Raw genomic sequence first — 23,279 nt, 5'->3', positions numbered from 1 at the left:
GCGCTTGGCTAAGAAGCTCATTGCCATCCGGAAGTATAACGGACCAACACACAAAACTGTGTGTATCCATGAACGTTTATAGTCAGGTTAATACAGTTCCGTGAGCATTACTCATAAACGCGGATGGCAAAAAACAATAACAAAGTCCCGAGTGACGTCATCTTCGAACTATCTATATGTTAAGTTAACGATGGCAACGGTATTTTACACATACAATCGATAGTAAAACGTGGAGTTTGCTATGTTTCCAATCACTGTCGGAGAGGCGTGGTTGTCTAGGTGTCTATTCCAGCCATCAGCATGCACAATCCTTCATTTTTTATTCTCCCAGCAACAAATTGGAACAGATATATCCGGTCATCGTTTACCCTCCCCCCTCTTGTTTTTTGTATATACAAACATTCCTATTCATGACTGTCATTGCACAAAAGTCAGTGAACCCCCCCCCCCCCCCCCCCCCCCAACCACCACCACGATATGTCTATATCGAAACATCGGCATGTGCCTGTAGTTCCAGATCTGAGTTTAGTGTGTTCCAGTATGGTGTTGTTTGGCTATTGAGTTGTTGTGAATTGTTTTCATGTTGGGAAACCAAGAGTCAACTAATAATTTCATCTTTTAAAAACGAAAAAAAATAAATACAATTTAAAAAAAAAAAAAATAAACCAAAGCAAAGCAAAAAAGAAACAGATTTTAAATGATAGCCTGAACATTTCTGATAGCCAATTTTCCGGCTCCAACCGGAAAAAAGGGCATGGGCCTGTGTCTGAAATAGACTTTAAGTGCTAGGAAACTTTCCCATGACGAAGGCGATGCTTCAACAACACGGTTAGAATTGTTTTATTATATTTGTTTCAATTAAAAATACCATCATTATCTTTATGTTTGAAATAACATCATTGTTTCATTTAGAAAGGCTATTATCATCTAGATACTTATTTGATAAAGAGAAGTACACCTGTTTTGTGACCAAATGAAAAACAAAATGATTATCTATTGAAATAGAGACTTAATTAGCTTTTGTTTTTTTTTTTTTTTTTTGGCTTGCATTGCTGAATTACAGCTTTTGTTCCAGAGTATGCACGATTGTCAAACAACTACTTAATTTGTTGATCACATAATACAGTTCTCGCTTGATTCATCGAGCACGCTATTGGGAGAAGTCAAAAAGCCTGCTAGAATCGGAGCATGCCGAAATCCGATGCTCGTGGGAGGTACCGACTTTTTATATAGATATAATGCAGTCATACAGCTCCAACATGTCATTTTGCAGAGTTTGCTTGAATACAATGAGCACTGTTATTTTATTAATAACCAGAAGTAAATAAGGATAGGGAGATAACAGAAGACGGTAGAGAATAATTTTTTTAACGGTTTGTTTGTTACGGCACTTGCAACACATTTAGGTCATATCAGCGTCAGGAAAAAGGAATAAAATGGGACAAATAGTTCTAGAACTATGTAAAGCACCCAAGAAAAGGTAAAACAAAGGGGAATTGGTTCAAATAGGAAACAGATGTAGATTCCAAGAACACACTATCAAAATACTTAGTTTGAGATCACCTAAAAGTAAAAGTTTCATCCAGACACAAGCACAAGTCCCCACAAAGAGGAATACACTCAAATGTTTACAAATCATATATAATATGTAAACAAAACATAATACAAATACAGTGCATAACAGAGAGGTGATTTACAAAGAAAAAAAATTACCATCTCCCATAATGAACAATGCATTTGACTGTTTCCCTCTCAGCCAGGACCAGGACAAAACCAAGTAATCTCATTTCAAGACAAAGACAGAAAGCAAGTTGGAAAACATATATAGGGGATAGAAGACACAGTAACTGCCTCCCTGGCCACTATGGGAGGTCAGGAACCCCACCCAGAAGACGAGGACTCACAGCCACATAGATTGAAGAGAGACTTAGCCCCAGGGACAGGCATTTCTCCGCCTCCTCCTTCTTGATGAGTTTTTGATTTAATGCTAGTTGACAGTGAACCGTCTGGAAAACATTTGACGATTGATTTAAAGCATAGTAGATAGGTTTAACATAACTGTTTTCTTTTCCTCGTTCAGCTGAAAGATTTTAAAAAATCCCTTTGATCTTCCTTTGTGTATGAGTGTCCAAAGATAAAAATGTATATAATTGAAATCAAGCTAAAGGAACAAGTCACTGGCCCAACCATGGGAGTGTTGTCCGATCCATAAATTTACATGTTTTTTGTATTTTTTGGTTTACTTTTTTCCAATCAGTTCACCTTCAATTAATTCAACATTATGAAATAAAGCAATAAAGAAACACTTGTATTATTTAGTACAAATCACATCTTAAAGAGCATGTATTCACATCATTTGAACATAAGATTACATTTACAGTTTTCTAAAACAAATCCATGAGACTCACAAAATGCAATAAATCGTATTGACTACATCTGTTAAAGGACAAGATTTCAAAACAGAGATCTTGTTAAGAGAAAAAAAATCAAAAGATTTTACTTTTGATGAACAAAAATTCAAATCTTAAGTTTAAACAATACGAGTTTAGTTAGATCTGGCTGGGATAAAAACCTGCAGCTTCAGATCTCATACAGTCTCCTCACAGGGAGCCTTTCAAATGAGAACATTGCTTTTTAAATTACAATACTGTAAAAAGGGGGTCAAATTAAATGCTTCGGAGAGAAACTTTCTTTAAATATCTCTTGAGTTTAAAACAGCAAATATAGCTAAAGTCAAGTCATGAATTAACCACCATCAAATGGCACAACTTTGCCTCTTTGGACCATTTATTCTTCAATTGTAGGCTATTGGTTTTTTTTTAATTTGTTTTTCTTTTTCAGTTATTTATTTTTTATTTTCGGTTATTTCCATTTATGAGAACTGAATTTTCTAAAGAAGGGGGGAAAAACTGTAGCAAAACTGCCTAGACTCACAAAATGGTCCTTCGAACTTAGTGGTATCATTAACCTAATTGACGGATTACTGCTACAAGTCAGTCTTAATTTACAAATACCAAATGTTTTTTGTTTAAAAAAGGAGTCACTCAATTTTACGACATTCAGCACATTTGCTGATGGGCACAATTGTGTGGGTCAATCAAAATTTACCTGTGCCAACAGCTATAAAAATCCAACCACACTCCATCCTACAATCATTTCTCTATTTCTTCCACCCAATCTCATGATTCCACAATCATTTATCTGTTTCTCCCATCCAATCTTATGACTCCACAATCATTTATCTGTTTCTCTCATCCAATCTCATGACTCCACAATCATTTATCTGTTTTACCAACCTAATCATGTGACTTTACAATCATTTATCTGTTTCTTCCACCCAATCTCGTGACTTCCAATGCCCACCACACAAGCATGACTGTACATGTCTCAGTTCCCATGACCTAAGCATGGAGGACTTGGTGGAAGTGGGTTTGCGTTTTAACGAGATTGACCTACAGCGCACACATTCTCTCAATGGTTCTTTAGGATTGATCCCCAAGTAAATCTGCCGAACGCAGTCGAAATTCTGCTGGCCATCCATACATGCATCAAAAGGGTAAAGCTTGCTGGAGTGTCTTGGGTGAAAGAGGAAGTCGGGTTCCTGACCAAATGTGTGATTGATGGGGAAGGGTTGAGAGAATGCTAGGTAACAGTTCATGTCCTCTCCAAATGTTTTTCTGTATGCTGGAATGAGGATCTGGAGAGAAAAGTAGTGAAATAAATATTTTGCTATTATATTTATCAGTGATGCAAACAGGTTTAAAGTAAAAAAAAAAGATCAAAAAGAAACATTATTATATTCATCAACATAGTCAAATAATAGTGAAATTTGTCTAGGATAATATATCCTTTCGTTTGGCCAGCTCATTAATAAACTTAAAACATGATTTGGCTGTGCTGTAATTTCACTGGTGTTTCCATTCAGTGTTGGGCGTCTTTTGGACGACATATTCTCTCTTTTTCTTCAATTTAAAGGATAATGTCTAACAAATGTGCTCCTTTTATCACTCACTGTTGCAATATATTTGTCATCAACCATGAAAACTATTCAAATCTTAAAATGTACATTATGATCTACTTCAGATCTGACAGGGAGTGCGTGGTAGAAAGTCATTTTGGTTGTCTGATTTACATCACAGAAACTGTCATTAACTTCATCTCCATGAAGCTGAAACTCTAGAAAAACTAATATTTATTTAATCAGGGCTGATGCTGACAAAAAGTGAAAAAGGAGGAAAATTTTGAACGAATGCCTTAAAGTCCAATTTTTACTGCACTAGCCGCCATTTTAAAAGCAATCGATATGATAAACTATCATTGATACTCTAGCTAACTTCTGCAGATTGGGAATCTGCACCTATTTGTTCCACCACACATCAAGTCACTGCCAGCGCATTTGATTGGGGGAAATGTTAAAACCGAATCCGAAGAAACCCACCAGCACTGTTTGATATTCTATCAATTTCTAACCTTGCTAGGTAGACTGTAACACTCCTCAAAGAAGGCCTTGTCTGATTCCACACTCGCCCCTTCTCGCAAGGCAAGATAAGACTTTGTAATGAGGCGATACAAGATTTGGAGAACGTCCACATTCACCATCCTCACAAAAGTGGGAAGACATGCAGCATTCAATTTGCCCCAATTACGAATTATGACGAGTAGTTCCCTTAACGCACAAAGGACCTGTTGAAAATTGGGGAAAAACTTTGGTGAACATTGGAGTAAATTTGAAATACTTATTTCACAAAAAGTGCCTGGTCATCTTTGTTATAAAAAATATATAATAAAATAAAAATGGAAAGGTCTAAGAGAAATCAAATTAAAAATCTTTTAATAAAATAAAGGAGTACAGCATGAATTTTGTCCTTTTGATGTCTCTACGTAAAATTGGACAAGCCTTAATTTTGGAATAAAACACTTGGATGTAACTTATTAATTGACTAAGTTATCATATAAGTCAGGATTTGAGAAAACAAAATTTGAAATGCATATTCCAGATGTGCCTTTAGACCTTATTGCAAGGATTTGAAAAATAAAAACAAAACAACCCCCCCCCCTCCACCCTAAAAAAGATAAAGAAAAAACAAAACACACTTGCCTAACCCCTTGATTCAGATAATAATTTTAAAACATAACAACTTACTTGAGGATTCTTCATCAATGTGATCCCAGGATAGCTTCCCGTGTTGCTGACAGAGGAGAGAAGATGAAGCACCAAGTCTACAATCCACTGAAAATGGGGCTGGAGGAGTTGAACTGATACTGGAACGAATCATAGTGAGATGTTATAAAATGAACAAAGGTTTGAATCTTTGACATGTTTTTTTTTTTCTTTGCTTTTGACTGTTTTGTGGCGACTGCAATACATTTAAGTCATTTCAGCGCCAGTAAAAAGGAAAAAATGGGATAGTAAAAAAAGTTTTAGATTTACAATTGAAAGCATGCGAGAAAAAGTAAGACAAAGGGGAAGGGTTCAAATAGGAAACAGATGTAGATTCCAAGAGCACACTATCAGTGTACTTAGTTTGAGATAACCTAAAAGTCTCATCCAGACACAAACACAGGTCCCAACTAAGCGGTTTACAAACCAATATATATCTTTAACAGAAAAATGTAATAGTACATAACAGAGAGATGATTTACAAGGAAAAAAAAAATCATCTCCCAAAACTATACACCTGACTGTTTCACTCCCAGTCAAGGACTCAGGTCAGGGCTAGGACAAAACTAAATAATCCCATTCCAAGACAATGACCAAAAACATCTTGGAAACAGATATAAGGGGATAGAAGACACAGCGTGACCTCCTGCCCACTATGGGAGACTAGAAGACCCCAGCCAGAAATCTTTAACTTAAAACATGATTCTACACATATTAGGTAATTAATAAGCATGGCCTCTACTTTAAGATTTAAGATATCAATCATAAAATTATACATTCCCTTTGAAGAAATTCAGAACCATAACTAATCTTAATGAAATTGTCATAAATAGCAAGTTTTTCAATTGCACTTGATATTATTCCATTCGTCTTCATACGCCCGTCAAGCAAATTTTTCAATTTTTTTTTTAATTGTCTATTTAACAATAGTCTGTGTTTGAACTTTACTTTTTATTATTATCTTTTTTTATTTTGTTGGAACAGAAAATTGACATAAGCTTGAAACGTGGTCCTTGCTGGTTAATCTGCCATTATTTGTTAAATGGTCTACAATAGACTGTCTGTTTAATATCTGTATACTTACACATGGCTTCAGGGGAAAATTCCTCCTGGTCAAGATTCTTCATGATGAATTGGTCGACATCCATCTCATTGGAATTCAAGCATACAGCTGTCAGTTTCTCATATGGGGACTGGAAGGAAATTAAGGGAATAGAACATAAAGTTTTAAATAATAATAATAATAATAATAATAATAATAATAATAATAATAATAATAATAATAATAATAATAATAATAATAATAATAATAATAATAATAATAATAATATATTTTATTAAATAGGACAAAAGAGCTGATTGAAAACACTGTACTGGAGCAGGTGTCCGCAAAGGAGCACCTACAGGTGATTTTTGTTGTGTAAAATGGAAATACGGTTCTGGACTAATTCATGCTGGAAAAATAAATCTGGCATTGTATGGTGTAAATTGTGAAACTGTGCTCGACCAAAGAGCGTCAAATGTACATATATTCTTGATAACATATTATAAGCTCTTTTGAAGCATGTAATCTACAACATCAACTCCTTATTAGAATACTAGTGCAAAGTCCGGCTGTATCATATAATTATTATTTTTTAAATTTTCGTGACACTTATGCTAGTCAGATGTTAGAGAAACCACACATCTTTGCTATTTATTTCCTATTGCACCTACTACCCTGTACAGCTGATGTCACGAATATTGATGACCACTAATCTTTCTCTTAACCCATGATCCAGTAGTCAATGAGCAAATTTCCAAACAAAATTAAACTGGACAGATTAAATTGTATAAAAATGTTTGGATTGAATATTCTATCTCCCAATTTAAATTGAAAACAGTAGATCCAAAAATTCCTCATTAATCATAATGATTCACATCTTTATTATCTATGATAAAAATTGAAATGAAAGACATATGAAATTATTATTTCAAATCTATTGATTATCATATGAACAATTTCATCTTTTCACTAGCCAGTGAAAGAGGCACAAAACATCTAAAAATGCTCAATGGGAAACTGTCCAACCAAGTGTTTGATTGGCAGATAAAGTAGCAGAGCTAAAAATGATTGATTGCTGGTGGATAATTAGAAACTGAAAGTTTAAATGAATTTCCAAAACCTTTGATTTTCTCAAATTTTGTTCACCTGAAAACTTTTCTGAAGCATTTTCCACCCCTTCACGTAAATTGACGCCTCATCTTTCTGATCTTTGAAAGATTTCTCGAGGAGGTCAAAGGATCCCAAATGAAAAAGCTTTTTTTAAAAATACAGATTGTTTGGAAAAGTCATCATTTGTATTTAACTTTGTTAGTTTTAAAGTATAGGCTTATTGGCTCACCAAGTTATGGGTGTAGCTGACATGTCCCCACCTTTCATCATTAAATTAAAAGTTTTAAGATAATTGGAAAGAAAAATATGTAAATCCTTTGCAGAAATTCTAATTTGATACAATACAGTTTGTGAGAAGTCAACTTGCTTGAAGTCAACATCTGGGTAATAAAAAATGTGCTGATTTATCACCGGATTTAGACATTTAGATATATAGATAGCTAGATATAAATTAAACTTGAAAAGAGAAAACAAACTCAGAAAAAAAATCTACCTTATCTTGAACAACAATCGATTTAGGTCTGAGACCAGTTCTTATGAGTGTAGTAATAGCCTGCAAGGTGATCATGGCACGGATGTCAGCAGCCCTCTGGTTTCCAGGACCCTGACATGAATACAGCGCCATCTTCAAACGCAACATCCGCTGGTGAAGCAAATCCTGGTGAACTCCGCTTTGTTTCTGAAAGTTAGCACTCAGCATGTCTGCTATCCCTTCAATCATTCCTTTAAAGAAAAAAAATGAAGTAATGAATATAGCAATAAAAACAATGATAAAGATATGCAGCCATTAAAAAAATTTAGAGAAAAGAGTAATCCCACCTATGTGTCCAGGGCGAAACCACATGCAAATCCCACACAGATACAGACACATGACCTCTACCATTGGGAAAACACTCAAATGCATACACATTATATGTCAATAGCTCACAACTATTTATATGTTATGTATGCACATACAGCAGAGATTATTTTACAGGAGGAAAAAAAAAAGAACATGAATCTTAAAGTTTCCTGAAAAAAACCTTCTTTCCACATCTCTACGGCAGTTCTCAAAACCCAGAGTGGTTCTTGAAGTCTTTGCAGCATGTAGGGGGTCTAAGCAAATGTTTGATTTGTTTTACTGTGTTTGTCATAATTTAAGGCCACATCAACACCATTAAAAAAGGGACATGGTGGAATAGTCTGAAAAAATTAGAGATCCAGAGATAATTTATCTTAGGAGCACAAGAAAAAATTAAGATATATAGGAATCAAAAGTAGATTTCAAATAGCAATTTACCCCAGGTCCCTCGTCTCAGGCTGCTAAGATTAACACAGGGATACATTTGAATGGTGAATATTTTTATGTCAGGGACTAACATTTATACACTATATCATTATCATAGAGAGATGTTAAAGAGAACTATCCATCTGACAGTCTGCCTTTCAGCAATAGATCTCAGACAGAGCCCAGATAAATCAAACGGTCTCATTGCAGAGGAAAGGCATATGGTAGGGTCTACATAAATTGGAAGATAGAAAACAGCAAAAGCATATCAATAATACCTTCTTCCCATTGGTCCAGGTGGCTGATTGTCCACCTACCATGACATGAAAGAAATTCGACCCATCACAATAATTACCTTGTCGTACAGCCAACAGCACATCCCAAACATCCAAACCCACATTCAAAACATATTCCAGCAAGAGTACAACATAGGCAGGCATCATCTGCAGCGGTCCCTCACGCGAGTTGAATACTCGAAACAGGTAGAGACGGCCTTCTCCCAGTCCCACAATACCACAACCTGTATTTGTTTGAACAGCGGACACGAGATGTGGGGAAGTGACACGACCACGTTTTTCTGGAGGTTCTGACATGTCTTGACTGAGAACACTTTTGAAATGAATGAGTTGATCTAGTGAAGTGCTGTTAAGAACCTAGAAAATTGGAAGAAAGGGAAGGGAAAGAGAGAGAGGGAGTTCATGGTTAATAAATTACATAATATATTCCTACCATCCTGTTTTGACTTTTTAACAATATGTTACAGCTTTATCAGACCTACCAAAAGAAGAAAACCAGGCATAACTGCTTGAAAAAAAAAACAAAAAAAAAACATCCAAAAGAATAAAATCTAACATGATTGCAAGATTCCGAACCATCTTTTTAAAAAAAATTGAGTTGGGCATCAAAATTGTTCCGTACAGCCAATGTTTAATTTTTGCCACTGAGCACAGAATTACTGGCAAATCTAAAAATTGTAAAATTATTATTTATAGATTGATATACTACTAACTTGCGTACCGTTTCTACAATAAAGATAAATTTATCACTCATTGACTCAAATGATTATTTATAAAATCTGCTAGGAAAATTACCGGTCATTTAACGTTGGGAAATCACAATCTAGTTCCACTGTGACCAAATTCATTTGCGTGCATCTACAGACTTTATTATTAGCTGAACAATTTTGACAGTTGATGGCCCAAAAGATTTGTATCAATCTACATTAATTTCCACAATACAGTAGTACAATAATTAAAATAGATGAGTCACTCATCTTATGGAAACAAAGAACACGTCTTTGCCCCATTTCTCCCCTTGTTATTTCTATCATCTGCTATAATGGATCATTTCTATTTGCCTGAGGTCGTTCTTTGTATTCATGTTCTGCTGCATTATTAATAAGTGGAGAACCTGCAATATTTGCGGGAAAATAAAGGCTATTTCAGACAGGCACTCAAAGACGTGTTCTTTGTTTCCATTAATTCGATTCAAGGATGCTCATGATACGACTGCTCAAATGCAGATAAATTACTTTATCATTTCAAATTGACGAAGTGCTGGAACAGATCCTGATTCTTAAAACAAAAATCCAAATATAGCCATAAAATGTGTGGCTTTTAACTTTATCAATGCAATAGATAGGTCCTGTCAGTATCAGTATGTATAGAATACAACAAATTTCCTCCATCAATATCTAAAGGCATTCCTTTAGCTAGTACCTCTTCACATACACACCCATCTTTAATGTATAAGTTATTATTTCATTCTACAATCCTTTCAGTAAACACGAAAACACAACATTAAACAATTATAGCAAACTTTTGAGGATAGCAGAAATTATTTAGTTGTGTCCTTTATTTTATCCTCCAATATTAAAGTATTCAATGAAATTATAAACTGAAAAATTAAATAGCGAAAATATTATTTTCACTTTAGAATCTTTTTGTGTCATCACTTTAGAATCAAATTGTTTGGCTACTAATTTAGCACGTATTTTCAGGGACTTTGTGCCACAAATGGCATAATACTTCACTCATAAGCAACCTATTATTCTGGCCAGCCTTCCAGCCTTCCATCAACAATAAATTAGCTTGGTCTTATATTTGAGCGCTTGTGAGACTAGTATCCCATTCAGTGTGTAGCATACAGTTATATGTTTAATGTTATAGAAACTGGGGTAAATATCAAATGGAATAAAAACATTAACTAATCACCTGATAACTCTGTCTATGTACAATTTTGATTGTACCATCCCTGTAAAAACAGGCAAAATAGGACTGAAAATTGGAGGACTCCATATTGAACAATCGACTAATGGGTAATTTTGGTCGGGCTATGTCAGTCAATCCAGATCTGTGAGTGAAGGAGGATTTGTGGGCCCAACGTTTGCTCTTATATGGCAACTCTGTGACTGCTGCGTTTTGGAACATTCTGTTGAGTGGAACTGTTTGCTCCATCAAATTCCAGACCTTGTGAGAAATGATAAGAAATCACTTTAAAAATTATCTTATAAGAGAACATTTGAGAAAAATGAACAAATATAAAAATAAAATAAGTTATCACGGCCTAATTGTATATCCCTTTACGTGAAAACAATCACTTTTGAAAAAATCAAAACACCTGCAGCTTTATAAAGCACACAAATCATATTGAAAAGTTCTAATTACGAAATCTACATAAATGCAATATAATGATTTTATTTCATTATACAAATATGGACATTAACATTCAACATATTCATAGTAAAAATAGCTTATTTCATATAGTGCTCTATAAGGCATTACAGATTACTTAATAGTTTTTTTGTGTTAATAAACTGAAAAGCAATACATTAGCAATTTTTTTAAAACCATAAGAATCCCCTCCCCTTCACCCCTGAAACAAAAATAACCCAAACTCAACATATGTGACCCAACGCGTCAGTCTGGTATTATGTCACAATGAATAGGGTGTTCAAAATTGAGTATAGGGTCAAAAGGATGAGAATTAGAAATTTAATTTTTTTTTGACATATAAGGGACAAAACTCCCTCTCGTTAATGGTGACATTTGTTTATACTCAAATAATATGGGTTGAGCTTAAAATTCACTTTGAAGCATTATGTTCATCCCGACATAATACAACATTGAGAGGATTGATAACATATGGCATTTCATACAATTAAACAAAAGTCTGTGATAATGTTTAATTATCTACGAGAATTTACCTCTATACAACTGAAGTTGTGGCTTCCCCATCCAGCTATCAGCACATCTGGGTTTTCTCTGCTCAAAAAATTTAGCCACGTCAATTTCAATACTTGTTGATCTTGGACATTGTCAGGCTGTCCCTATGATGAAATTATGAGAATAGAGAGAGATTAGCCGATCGCATATCACATGATGATTCTCATTATATGTAAAAATAGTGCCGCTATGCAATTTTTGATTGGCTGTCACAATGTAATCATTTCTGTGACCTATATAAAGTTTTCATAGCGGCACTATTTTCATATGTAATGAGAATGATCATGTGATAGATATGTGATACCTGATAGGTATAGTCTTTTGTTTGTTTGTTTGTTGCTTTAGGTCTCCTCCAACACAATTGAGGTTATATGAGAGACCGCTGAAACAAAAAAACAAGCAATCTAACAAAAATAGTACAAATGTAAATCAAAATCATAACCTAAAGATATCATAAGCTAAATTATAAATAACCAAGAACAAACAGGCAGAAGATTTACAGAAAAAAAAATATCCCCTGTCAAAAATACAATCACAAACCAAAGAAGCAGGATAGGCTAGTAAAGAGAAGAAGAAACGACATCACTATCGGATCGTACACCCATGCGAACATCATAGGTATACGATTCAAGGGTGATGCTCCCATCCAACCACCCGCATAGGTATAGTCTGCTAAACCTCTCTGATAATATAGTTGCAACATGAATGAAATAATAATAATATAGCTGCTACTACGAATTACACTAAGAGATAGTTCAATGAAATGAAAAATAGTATATTAAACATTAAAACTATTTAGCTGTACCAAAGTAAAGCAGACTTGCTGCCTAAGCTATATAAAAAAGATATTAACCTAGATCCTTCAAATCAAACCAAAACGAAAAGCCATATAACTAATTTTCATTGAGGACTAATTAACCACTTGTCTTCAATACTTCATCCCGGAATACTATTTGACACATAATGGTTACCCTGTAATAACAAGAAATAAAATGAGTAAAAAAGTAACAGAAGACAATAGAGAATAAAAACATTGCGGCGATGAGGATTCAAAACCATGACCCGACTGTTATGGCAACTCCACCTGACCTCGAGGACAGTTGACGCCACAACCATTCCACCACTCCGAGTGGTGGCCAGATGGAGTTGCCATAACAGTCGGGTTGTAGGTTTGAATCCTCATCACTGCAAAGTTTTTATTCTCTTTTGTCTTCTGGCACTTTTCTACTTACTTCATTTCTTGTTATTATCAAAATAAGTGCCTGCTCCATCCATTTTTTCTGAATGGTTACTCTACACTAAACAGGTAACAAAAGGGAAATTAAATGCAATAATGTATAACATTCACAAACCTGTCGTTTTAAATAGAAACTTGCCGCAGGGTTACATCTTATATTGCCTACATTGTTCAGTAACTTTAAGGCTACGACATGACAATGAACAGCAGAATTAAGATGACCATCACTGGTGGCTACCAAGATATGACCATCAGGTAGAAAAGCCACATCAGCATGGCCCAGATGTGAATGTAGCTGTCCCAGGGAAGTTTGGCATGTGATCATTTCACTGCTTTGTTCTGGTAGGAGACCAGCATGAACCTTGAATTATAGAACAAAAGGGACAATATAATATTTCATTTTTATATTTGTAAATTTTGAATGTAAACTATGCGTGATTGCAGGTGAAACGCTATTCTATTTTGTACAAAAAATGATTAGAATACATTAGGATACATAACTAAACCCAGCAATTCTTAACTTTTGATGATTCTCCCATATGTAAGTAGATAATGAATTTTCAGATTCGTGAAATGAAGTATAAGGAAGCCTAAGTATTCAAAAGTGTGGTTCTGGTTTCTGAATTGATTAAACTAATATTAGTTATTTTTGTTTTTTTCCTGCAATCAGTATCTCTACAAAATGCAATTAGCCACCGTCTACTTAATTCAGAGGCCCTGTGTGATCATAACACACGTTAAAAAGCCTTGGAGTTGATCCTGAGAAGTGAAATGTGAAAGACAAAACCAGTTCTTACCAAAAAGGCTACTAAAGGGTTGGTAAAATCACCTGCTTGACTGTATATTTTGATCCAATGAAATTCCATTATTTCAGATAGAGGTGGTCATAAACACATTTATGGTAAAACGATGTTGGGTAGAAAGAGAGAAACAAATAAAGAATTGAAGCAAGACCACTGGAAAAAAACAACCCTCCATTCCCCTCACCCCATAAAACAAAAACAAAAACATTTTTAAAATTAAAAAAAAAAATAAATAAATAGATAACTAAATATCAAATATACAATGATAACAAAACTGCATATATATTGGTACCCTTTCCCAGAAACGAATACAAGAATTGAGGAAAAAAATCAAAAACTTTGAAACAAAGTGTATGATAATTACTGTTCCAGTTGAAGTGACAGCTATCCATCCATCCACAGGTTTCTTGCCAAATTGAGTGACAGATGGAGACATTTTGGCACGCACAAATTTATCATTGTAATTCACACTGTCTCTGGATTCGGGGTTTAAAATGGTCTGAGGATAAAACGAAAGGGATGAGTAGGATGGAGAATTATCTTTAAAATGATAAACGAGAAAGAAAGCAGTTTCAGTGTTGGTTCTATTAGTAAAGCAAAAGGAAAAGAAAAACAAACAATTAAAAAAAATATATTAGTTAATTAAATCATCATTTGTGATAAAATGAAAGGAATAAAACCTAAAAGTGAAAAAAAAAAATTTTAAATCTAGATTGAGTAATAATAAACCAGGCAATACAATTTTTTAAAAAGTATCTTTTGAAAATCCACAGCAACCTGAAAACTATTTAAATAGCTCAAAGCATCACAGCACAGGTAACTGTGTGTGAAACCTGGTACTTCCAGTTTATGAAGCAAGACTGTACCATTGTGCCACAGTTTCTTCTAAATTTAACAATGTGCATAAGAGTAAACTAAACCAAAAGGTGCATTCAAAAAAAAATATTCAATTATCTTTGCTCACAACTTTTTACATTATAAAACATCGAAGGATTTAGGGGGACAGATGAAAAACTTGCAAACATCTTTTGGTTCAGTCTATAGGAGAGGGCCGTTTGGAAAAAAAAAAAAAGAACAACGAAAGGGGTGGATAGGGAGGGGAGGGGGGCAGTGTCAATTCAATATCAATGGCGGGACACTTTTTTTGCCTCTGTCATTCATGACCAATGTATTTCCTTCTGAATAGAGCTCTCTCAATTTCACATAAATGGATGCCATCTTGTAGACGCCAAGGTATCAAACTAGTTACTAGTCTGAGACTAAATGATGAAGTCTGACTAAAACTTAGGACCAAGTGGGCTTGGATTCAATCTGATACTTGCTTGATAAGCTCATATGAGAAGCAAGTTTTTGAAGTCTTTTCCTAAAGTCATGGACTAAGTCCTTGATAAGAACGGGCCCAGCAGACTAGAATACCATTGAAAAAAATGAAAGGGTGTGAATACAATTAGACTTTTATTTTGCCCAGTGCCTGGTTCTCACTTTTCCACTGTTTATGAAAAGAATATCTGTGAACAATACCTGAATGCCATTGTGTAACCAAGCCAAGACAAGAACTTCCTCCCTATCCAGCTCAGCAGAGCCCTTTTCTTCCCATACATTCAATAATGAGTCCTGGAAAAGATTTGCAAAATAATAAATAATAAATAATAATAATAGTAATAATAACAATAATAATAATAATAATAATAATAATAATAATAATAATAATAATAATAATAATAATAATAATAATAATAATAATAATAATAATAATAATAATAATAATACAGTCCACTCCGAATATGCGCAACTCGGTTAATCGCAATATTACCCAAGAAACGGAATTATTTTTATATAAAAGTCACTGGTTAATTGCAACAAACTTCGGATAATCACAACAGATTTTCGACCTTAAAAAGTGTCAAATTCGAGAAATCAATTAAACAAAATATTATGATTAGATTTAAACATTGGTGAAATCATGACAGGTGTAAGAATCGAGAGTGAGTGGGACTTAATGCTACAGTAGTGTGTCAACGAATGCTACAGTAGTGTGGCGAACGAATCGGCGATCTCAAGAAGTGGGTGAGAGAGGGATTTAGAAATGACTTTGGGTTTGAAACGAATATTTTTGTGTTCGTGGATAGCTCACACGGTAGAGCCACGCTCTCACCTGCCAGGCGGAGTTGTCGTACCAATAAGGTCGCAGGTTCAAACCCCACCATCCTGCCGCGAAAAAATTTTTTATTTCTATTGTCTTCTGGCACTTTTCTACTCACTTCATACTTGTTGTTACCAACATAAGTGCCTGCTCCACTCACTTTTCTGAATTAAAAATTCACCCCATACACCGGAGCATACTCAATGTCTCAATCGTTTCTATGTTATATGTTTGTGATGAGAATATTGGCTATAAGCTTAACTGCTGGTCAAAATTACTTCGCGATGGTGGCGAACGAATCGGCGATCTCAAGAAGTGGGTGAGAGAGGGATCTAGAAATGACTTTGGGTTTGAAACGAATATTTTTGTGTTCGTGGATAGCTCACACGGTAGAGCCACGCTCTCACCTGCCAGGCGGAGTTGTCGTACCAATAAGGTCGCAGGTTCAAACCCCACCACCGCCGCGAAAAAATTTTTTATTCTCTATTGTCTTCTGGCACTTTCTACTCACTTCATATCTTGTTGTTACCAACATAAGTGCCTGCTCCACTCACTTTTCTGAATTAAAAATTCACCACCATACACCGGAGCATACTCAATGTCTCAATCGTTTCTATGTTATATGTTTGTGATGAGAATATTGGCTATTAAGCTTAAGTGTCAAAATTACTCGGATGGTGGCAACAATCGCGATCTCAAGAAGTGGGTGAGAGAGGGATCTAGAAATGACTTTGGTTTGAAACAATATTTTTGGTTCGTGGATAGCTCACACGTAGAGCCACCTTCACCTGCCAGCGGAGTTGTCGTACCAATAAGGTCGCAGGTTCAAACCCACCACCCCGCGAAAAATTTTTTATCTCTATGTCTTCTGGCATTTTCTACTCACTTCATATCTTGTTTTACCAACATAAGTGCCTGCTCCACTCAATTTTCGATTAAAAATCACCATACACCGAGCATACTCATGTCTCATGTTTATGTTATATGTATTGTGAGAATATGGCTATTAAGCTAACTGCTGGTCAAAATTACTTCGCGATGGTGTCGAACGAATCGGCGATCTCAAGAAGTGGGTGAGAGAGGGATTAGAAATGACTTTGGTTTGAAACGAATATTTTGTGTTCGTGGATAGCTCACACGTAGAGCCACGCTTCACCTGCCAGCGAGTTGTCGTACCAATAAGGTCGAGGTTCAAACCCCACCACCGCCGCGAAAAATTTTTTATTCTCTATGTCTTCTGGCACTTTTCTACTCATTCATATCTTGTTGTTACCAACATAAGTGCTGCTCCACTCACTTTTCTGAATTAAAAATTCACCCATACACCGGAGCATACTCAATGTCTCAATCGTTTCATGTATATGTTTGTGATGAGAATATTGGATTAAGCTTAACTGCTGGTCAAAATACTTGATGGTGGCGAACGAATCGGCGATCTCAAGAAGTGGGTGAGAGAGGGATCTAGAAATGACTTTGGGTTTGAAACGAATATTTTTGTGTTCGTGGATAGCTCACACGGTAAGCCACGCTCTCACCTGCCAGGCGGAGTTGTCGTACCAATAAGGTCGCAGGTTCAAACCCCACCACCGCCGCGAAAAATTTTTTATTCTCTATTGTCTTCTGGCACTTTTCTACTCACTTCATATCTTGTTGTTACCAACATAAGTGCCTGCTCCACTCACTTTTCTGAATTAAAATTCACCCCATACACCGGAGCATACTCAATGTCTCAATCGTTTCTATGTTATGTTTGTGATGAGAATATTGGCTATTAAGCTTAACTGCTGTCAAAATTACTTCGCGATGGTGGCGAACGAATCGGCGATCTCAAGAAGTGGGTGAGAGAGGGATCTAGAAATGACTTTGGGTTTGAAACGAATATTTTTGTGTTCGTGGATAGCTCACACGGTAGAGCCACGCTCTCACCTGCCAGGCGGAGTTGTCGTACCAATAAGGTCGCAGGTTCAAACCCCACCACCGCCGCGAAAAATTTTTTATTCTCTATTGTCTTCTGGCACTTTTACTCACTTCATATCTTGTTGTTACCAACATAAGTGCCTGCTCCACTCACTTTTCTGAATTAAAAATTCACCCCATACACCGGAGCATACTCAATGTCTCAATCGTTTCTATGTTATATGTTTGTGATGAGAATATTGGCTATTAAGCTTAACTGCTGGTCAAAATTACTTCGCGATGGTGGCGAACGAATCGCGATCTCAAGAAGGGTGAGAGAGGGATCTAGAAATGACTTTGGTTTGAAACGAATATTTTTGTGTTCGTGGATAGCTCACACGGTAAGCCACGCTCTCACCTGCCAGGCGAGTTGTCGTACCAATAAGGTCGCAGGTTCAAACCCACCACCGCCGCGAAAAATTTTTTATTCTCTATTGTCTTCTGCACTTTTCTACTCACTTCATATCTTGTTGTTACCAACATAAGTGCTGCTCCACTCACTTTTCTGAATTAAAAATTCACCCCATACACGGAGCATACTCAATGTCTCATCGTTTCTATGTTATATGTTTGTGATGAGAATATTGGCTATTAAGCTTAACTGCTGTCAAAATTACTTCGCGATGGTGGCGAACGAATCGGCGATCTCAAGAAGTGGGTGAGAGAGGGATCTAGAAATGACTTTGGTTTGAAACGAATATTTTGTGTTCGTGGATAGCTCACACGGTAGAGCCACGCTCTCACCTGCCAGGCGGAGTGTCGTACCAATAAGGTCGCAGGTTCAAACCCCACCACCGCCGCGAAAAATTTTTATTCTCTATTGTCTTCTGGCACTTTTCTACTCACTTCATATCTTGTTGTTACCAACATAAGTGCCTGCTCCACTCACTTTTCTGAATTAAAAATTCACCCATACACCGGAGCATACTCAATGTCTCAATCGTTTCTATGTTATATGTTTGTGATGAGAATATTGGCTATTAAGCTTAACTGTGGTCAAAATTACTTCGCGATGGTGGCGAACGAATCGGCGATCTCAAGAAGTGGGTGAGAGAGGGATCTAGAAATGACTTTGGTTTGAAACGAATATTTTTGTGTTCGTGGATAGCTCACACGTAGAGCCACGCTCTCACCTGCCAGGCGGAGTTGTCGTACCAATAAGGTCGCAGGTTCAAACCCACCACCGCCGCGAAAAAATTTTTATTCTCTATTGTCTTCTGGCACTTTTCTACTCACTTCATATCTTGTTGTTACCAACATAAGTGCCTGCTCCACTCACTTTTCTGAATTAAAAATTCACCCCATACACCGGAGCATACTCAATGTCTCAATCGTTTCTATGTTATATGTTTGTGATGAGAATATTGGCTATTAAGCTTAACTGCTGGTCAAAATTACTTCGCGATGGTGGCGAACGAATCCGCGATCTCAAGAAGTGGGTGAGAGAGGGATCTAGAAATGACTTTGGGTTTGAAACGAATATTTTTGTGTTCGTGGATAGCTCACACGGTAGAGCCACGCTCTCACCTGCCAGGCGGAGTTGTCGTACCAATAAGGTCGCAGGTTCAAACCCCACCACCGCCGCGAAAAAATTTTTTATTCTCTATTGTCTTCTGGCACTTTTCTACTCACTTCATATCTAGTAGTGTGTCACCACTCTATTAGAGACAAAATAGGGCAGGACTTTGCAGTATAGGTTTGTGATGTCATATGTGACTATTGAATAGGAGGCGAGGGGGCTGGACATACTCTAGACAACAGGTAGACAATGACAGTTATAAAGAGAGACTGAGCGATATCCTTCGTTTTGGGATTGACAGCTGTGCATTGTGACCAATGGGTTTGGTGGGAAATTATTGTCTCATGGCTAATCTCTTTCGACTCTTACAAATGTTGAAAACAAAAGAGTGAAAGTTAATCCAAGCTGAATATGATGTAGGCTTGCCTCAAAGCTGCTTTTGCTTGTCAAAATCTATACAGGGCTGTCATTTGTTTGTTTTGTTTTTTTAGTCAAATTGCTCAGTCTATAGTGGACTAAGAAAAATGTTTACAACAATTGGTTTGTGTTTACCATATATGTGTAAAATGTTGCAATACTGGACAGGAAACTCAACTTCGGTTAATCGCAACATTTTCGCTGATCCCAAGGTGTTGCGATTATCCGGAGTGGACTGTAACAACAGCAAAACAATAAAATGATGTCATCAACACATTCACAAATTATAATATAATCAAGGACCAATGCACTTATAACTTATATAGCAGTATAAAATCTTACTTTCATCTTCCAAACACCAAAGTGTCCATTTGCAGTAACTAATAATAGAGTGGAGCCTGCCGGATCCCATCTCATGCAGGTGACAGGTGATGTGTAACTGGTTACCTCGTACTTCAGCCATGGTTTATCTAGGTCCAGGACACACACTTCATAACTTGTGTTCAATTTATCACTGAAGGGAGAGAAAAAAAAAGAGGCACTTATTGTTTAACAACCAGTAACATTTGTACGATTCACGATTGACCATCAATGTTTAAATTAGGTATGGATTGACTATGACTATAACATGGACTTGAAAATGACTTTTCATTTTCCAAAATTAATCTGGCAAGAAGAGTCTGGACTGGAAATAAAATTTGGACTTCCCTTCCATTTTCACTGATCTCTTACTCTTACTTTTTATTTTTAGCAGCCTGAATTGTACTACGTACTTGACCAAGACAAACATGATGGCAACAAAGTGTCAGGGTAAATATGGCAAGGCGAGGGCAAAGACAAGAAAGCAGTTACAGTGCCAAGAACATCTTTATTAATTATATTTATTACTCACCTGTCCTTTTCAGTTTTCTTCGCTTTGCTGAAAGCAAATATATTCTTACTTGAAAGACTGCAGCAGTTCTTTTCATCTAAAATGCACTCTTTGGCATTTTTACGAGAGGAGAAATCAATGGAGTACACTAACTCCATTATTTCTTTAATTTAATTTTCTAAAATGAAATTTGAAATCCTTAATTAAACAATTCTCAGTTTGTTGATTGTCGGCTTTCCCATATTTTGATTGTTTTTCCCTCATTCATCATTTTCTAGAGTTATTCCTCTTAGATCATAATTGTATCAAAAAGTTTCGTACTTCGTAGATTTTATAATTCGCCATTTTAAAAAAACGAAGAAAACATTCAGTGTTCGAAAGTGAAGAATAAGATGTAACTGTAACTTTTATAGTGAGTAAACACCATATAAAAGTGCCCACAGCGTTTTAAATGCGGTCCCAAGCCAACAACAACACTAAACATGTAGGATAATTCACAAAGCTTTTAAGGGAGGAATGGATTAACTAGGCGCCAGCCGCAGTGCAGCGTCACAAAGTAAACTAGAACGAATTGGCTTGGTTAAGGCCACACAACACGGCGGGATTTGAACTTGGGACCTTTTGGGTACAAAGCAAAGACCTCACCGTTGTGCGACTCTGCCCCCTGTTGCATAATTCTTTGATGCAAATTATTTAACAAAAATTGTTATACCCTACGCATCTCTACCGCCCCCCCCCCTTTCCCATATTATCGTATTCATCATCATCATCAAGTGCCAGACCTGTTGCAGACATCGGCGATCATGTCCCTCCAACAATATCTGTCCTCAGATTTTCTCAATAGCTCGATTCCTGTTCCTCCTCCACCAATCCATCCGTTCAGACTGTCGATATAATCTATCCTCTGTCTCCCTCTTCTCATCTTCCCACAAGATATGAAGTGAGTAGAAAAGTGCCAGAAGACAATAGAGAATAAAAAATTTTTTCGCGGCGGTGGTGGGGTTTGAACCTGCGACCTTATTGGTACGACAACTCCGCCTGGCAGGTGAGAGCGTGGCTCTACCGTGTGAGCTATCCACGAACACAAAAATATTCGTTTCAAACCCAAAGTCATTTCTAGATCCCTCTCTCACCCACTTCTTGAGATCGCCGATTCGTTCACCACCATCGCGAAGTAATTTTGACCAGCAGTTAAGCTTAATAGCCAATATTCTCATCACAAACATATAACATAGAAACGATTGAGACATGGAGTATGCTCCGGTGTATGGGGTGAATTTTTAATTCAGAAAAGTGAGTGGAGCAGGCACTTATGTTGGTAACAACAAGATATGAAGTGAGTAGAAAAGTGCCAGAAGACAATAGAGAATAATCTTCCCAGCAACTTTACCCGTAAGTACAATCTTTTCAATTCCGTTTTTTTCTGTAAATATGTCCGAGAAATTTTAACTGTCTTTTTCTGATGGTGTTTACCAAAGTTGGTCGTACTCCCAATTTCTTTTAATACCTTATCTTTCCATGAGATTCCAAGAATGCGCCTATAAAACCAAATTTCGGCTGCAGTTATTCTACGTTCACATTCTTTGTTAATCTTCCAACACTCGCTGCCATAAAGAAACGCAGACCACACGTATGATTTCAATACCCGGAGTTTTGTTGCCATCTCAATGTTGTGGTTGTTCATGATTTGCTTTAATTGATTATATATTATGATCTTTGCTAAAGCAATTCTTCTTTTAATTTCATGGGTGGATCTACCATCAGATGTAATAATGTATCCCAAATATGTAAAATTTTCAACTCTCCTGATCTCTTCGTTTTGATGGGATAGTTTGCAGGGTGGTTTAACATTATTTCTGCTCAAAACCATACATTCTGTTTTTTTCACATTGAGTTCCAACCCCATGTCTTCGCTATGTTTGGCCACATTATCGAGTAGTTCTTGTAACTCTTTTTCTGATTCTGCTATTAGAGCAGTGTCATCCGCATATCTTAGATTATTGATGATATGTCCCCCTATATCCACTCCTGCCTTCAGCTGTATTTTACGTAGAATGAACTCGCTGTAGATGTTAAAAAGGTCAGGAGATAGGACACATCCTTGCCTCACACCTCTCTGTATGTGTGTGTACTCGCTGACCTCACTATCAATTCGAGCAGCCGCTTTTTGCTCCCAGTAAATATTTCTAACGAGTCGAATGTCTTTGCCAATTTCTGTAGAATGTCAATAACTCTTTCATGTTTTACACGGTCAAATGCCTTTTTGTAATCAATAAAACATATATACACTACACATCGTTTTGCATTTCAAGATAGCGTTCTATTAATGTTGTTAATGTGAAAATAACATTTCTTGTCCCACTATCTGGTACAAATCCAAATTGAAGATTACTGATTTCTGGTCTGATCTTATTCCTCATTCTCTCCATCAAGATACGAAGCAGGATTTTTGTAATATGACTCATTAAACTGATTGTTCTATGAAGTCGACATTCGTTGACTCCCGGTTTCTTTGGTAACATTATG

At 36.3% G+C, this 23,279-nt stretch overlaps 1 protein-coding gene across 1 annotated transcript; it reads right to left on the bottom strand.

Annotated features, from left to right (window-relative positions):
* Window positions 1-2,314: 2,314 nt before the first annotated feature.
* On the bottom strand, window positions 2,315-21,060 carry LOC144970303 (mediator of RNA polymerase II transcription subunit 16-like). The gene is made up of 13 exons (XM_078909794.1): window positions 20,775-21,060; window positions 20,225-20,396; window positions 15,369-15,461; window positions 14,212-14,346; window positions 13,160-13,405; window positions 11,789-11,911; window positions 10,797-11,051; window positions 8,939-9,236; window positions 7,810-8,039; window positions 6,246-6,354; window positions 5,144-5,262; window positions 4,471-4,683; window positions 2,315-3,697 (listed from the first exon to the last, which is right to left on the bottom strand). Exons 1-13 carry the CDS (start codon window positions 20,909-20,911, stop codon window positions 3,317-3,319), a joined length of 2,511 nt encoding a protein of 836 aa, XP_078765920.1. The 5' UTR covers window positions 20,912-21,060; the 3' UTR covers window positions 2,315-3,316.
* Between the last annotated feature and the right edge of the window lie 2,219 nt (window positions 21,061-23,279).

Source organism: Berghia stephanieae, chromosome 4 (assembly GCF_034508935.2).
Source record: "Berghia stephanieae isolate SIO BIC M18660-M18661 chromosome 4, UCSD_Bste_1.3, whole genome shotgun sequence".
Taxonomy (NCBI): Eukaryota; Metazoa; Mollusca; class Gastropoda; order Nudibranchia; family Aeolidiidae; genus Berghia; species Berghia stephanieae.
This window is presented reverse-complemented; position numbering and strand designations above follow the sequence as displayed.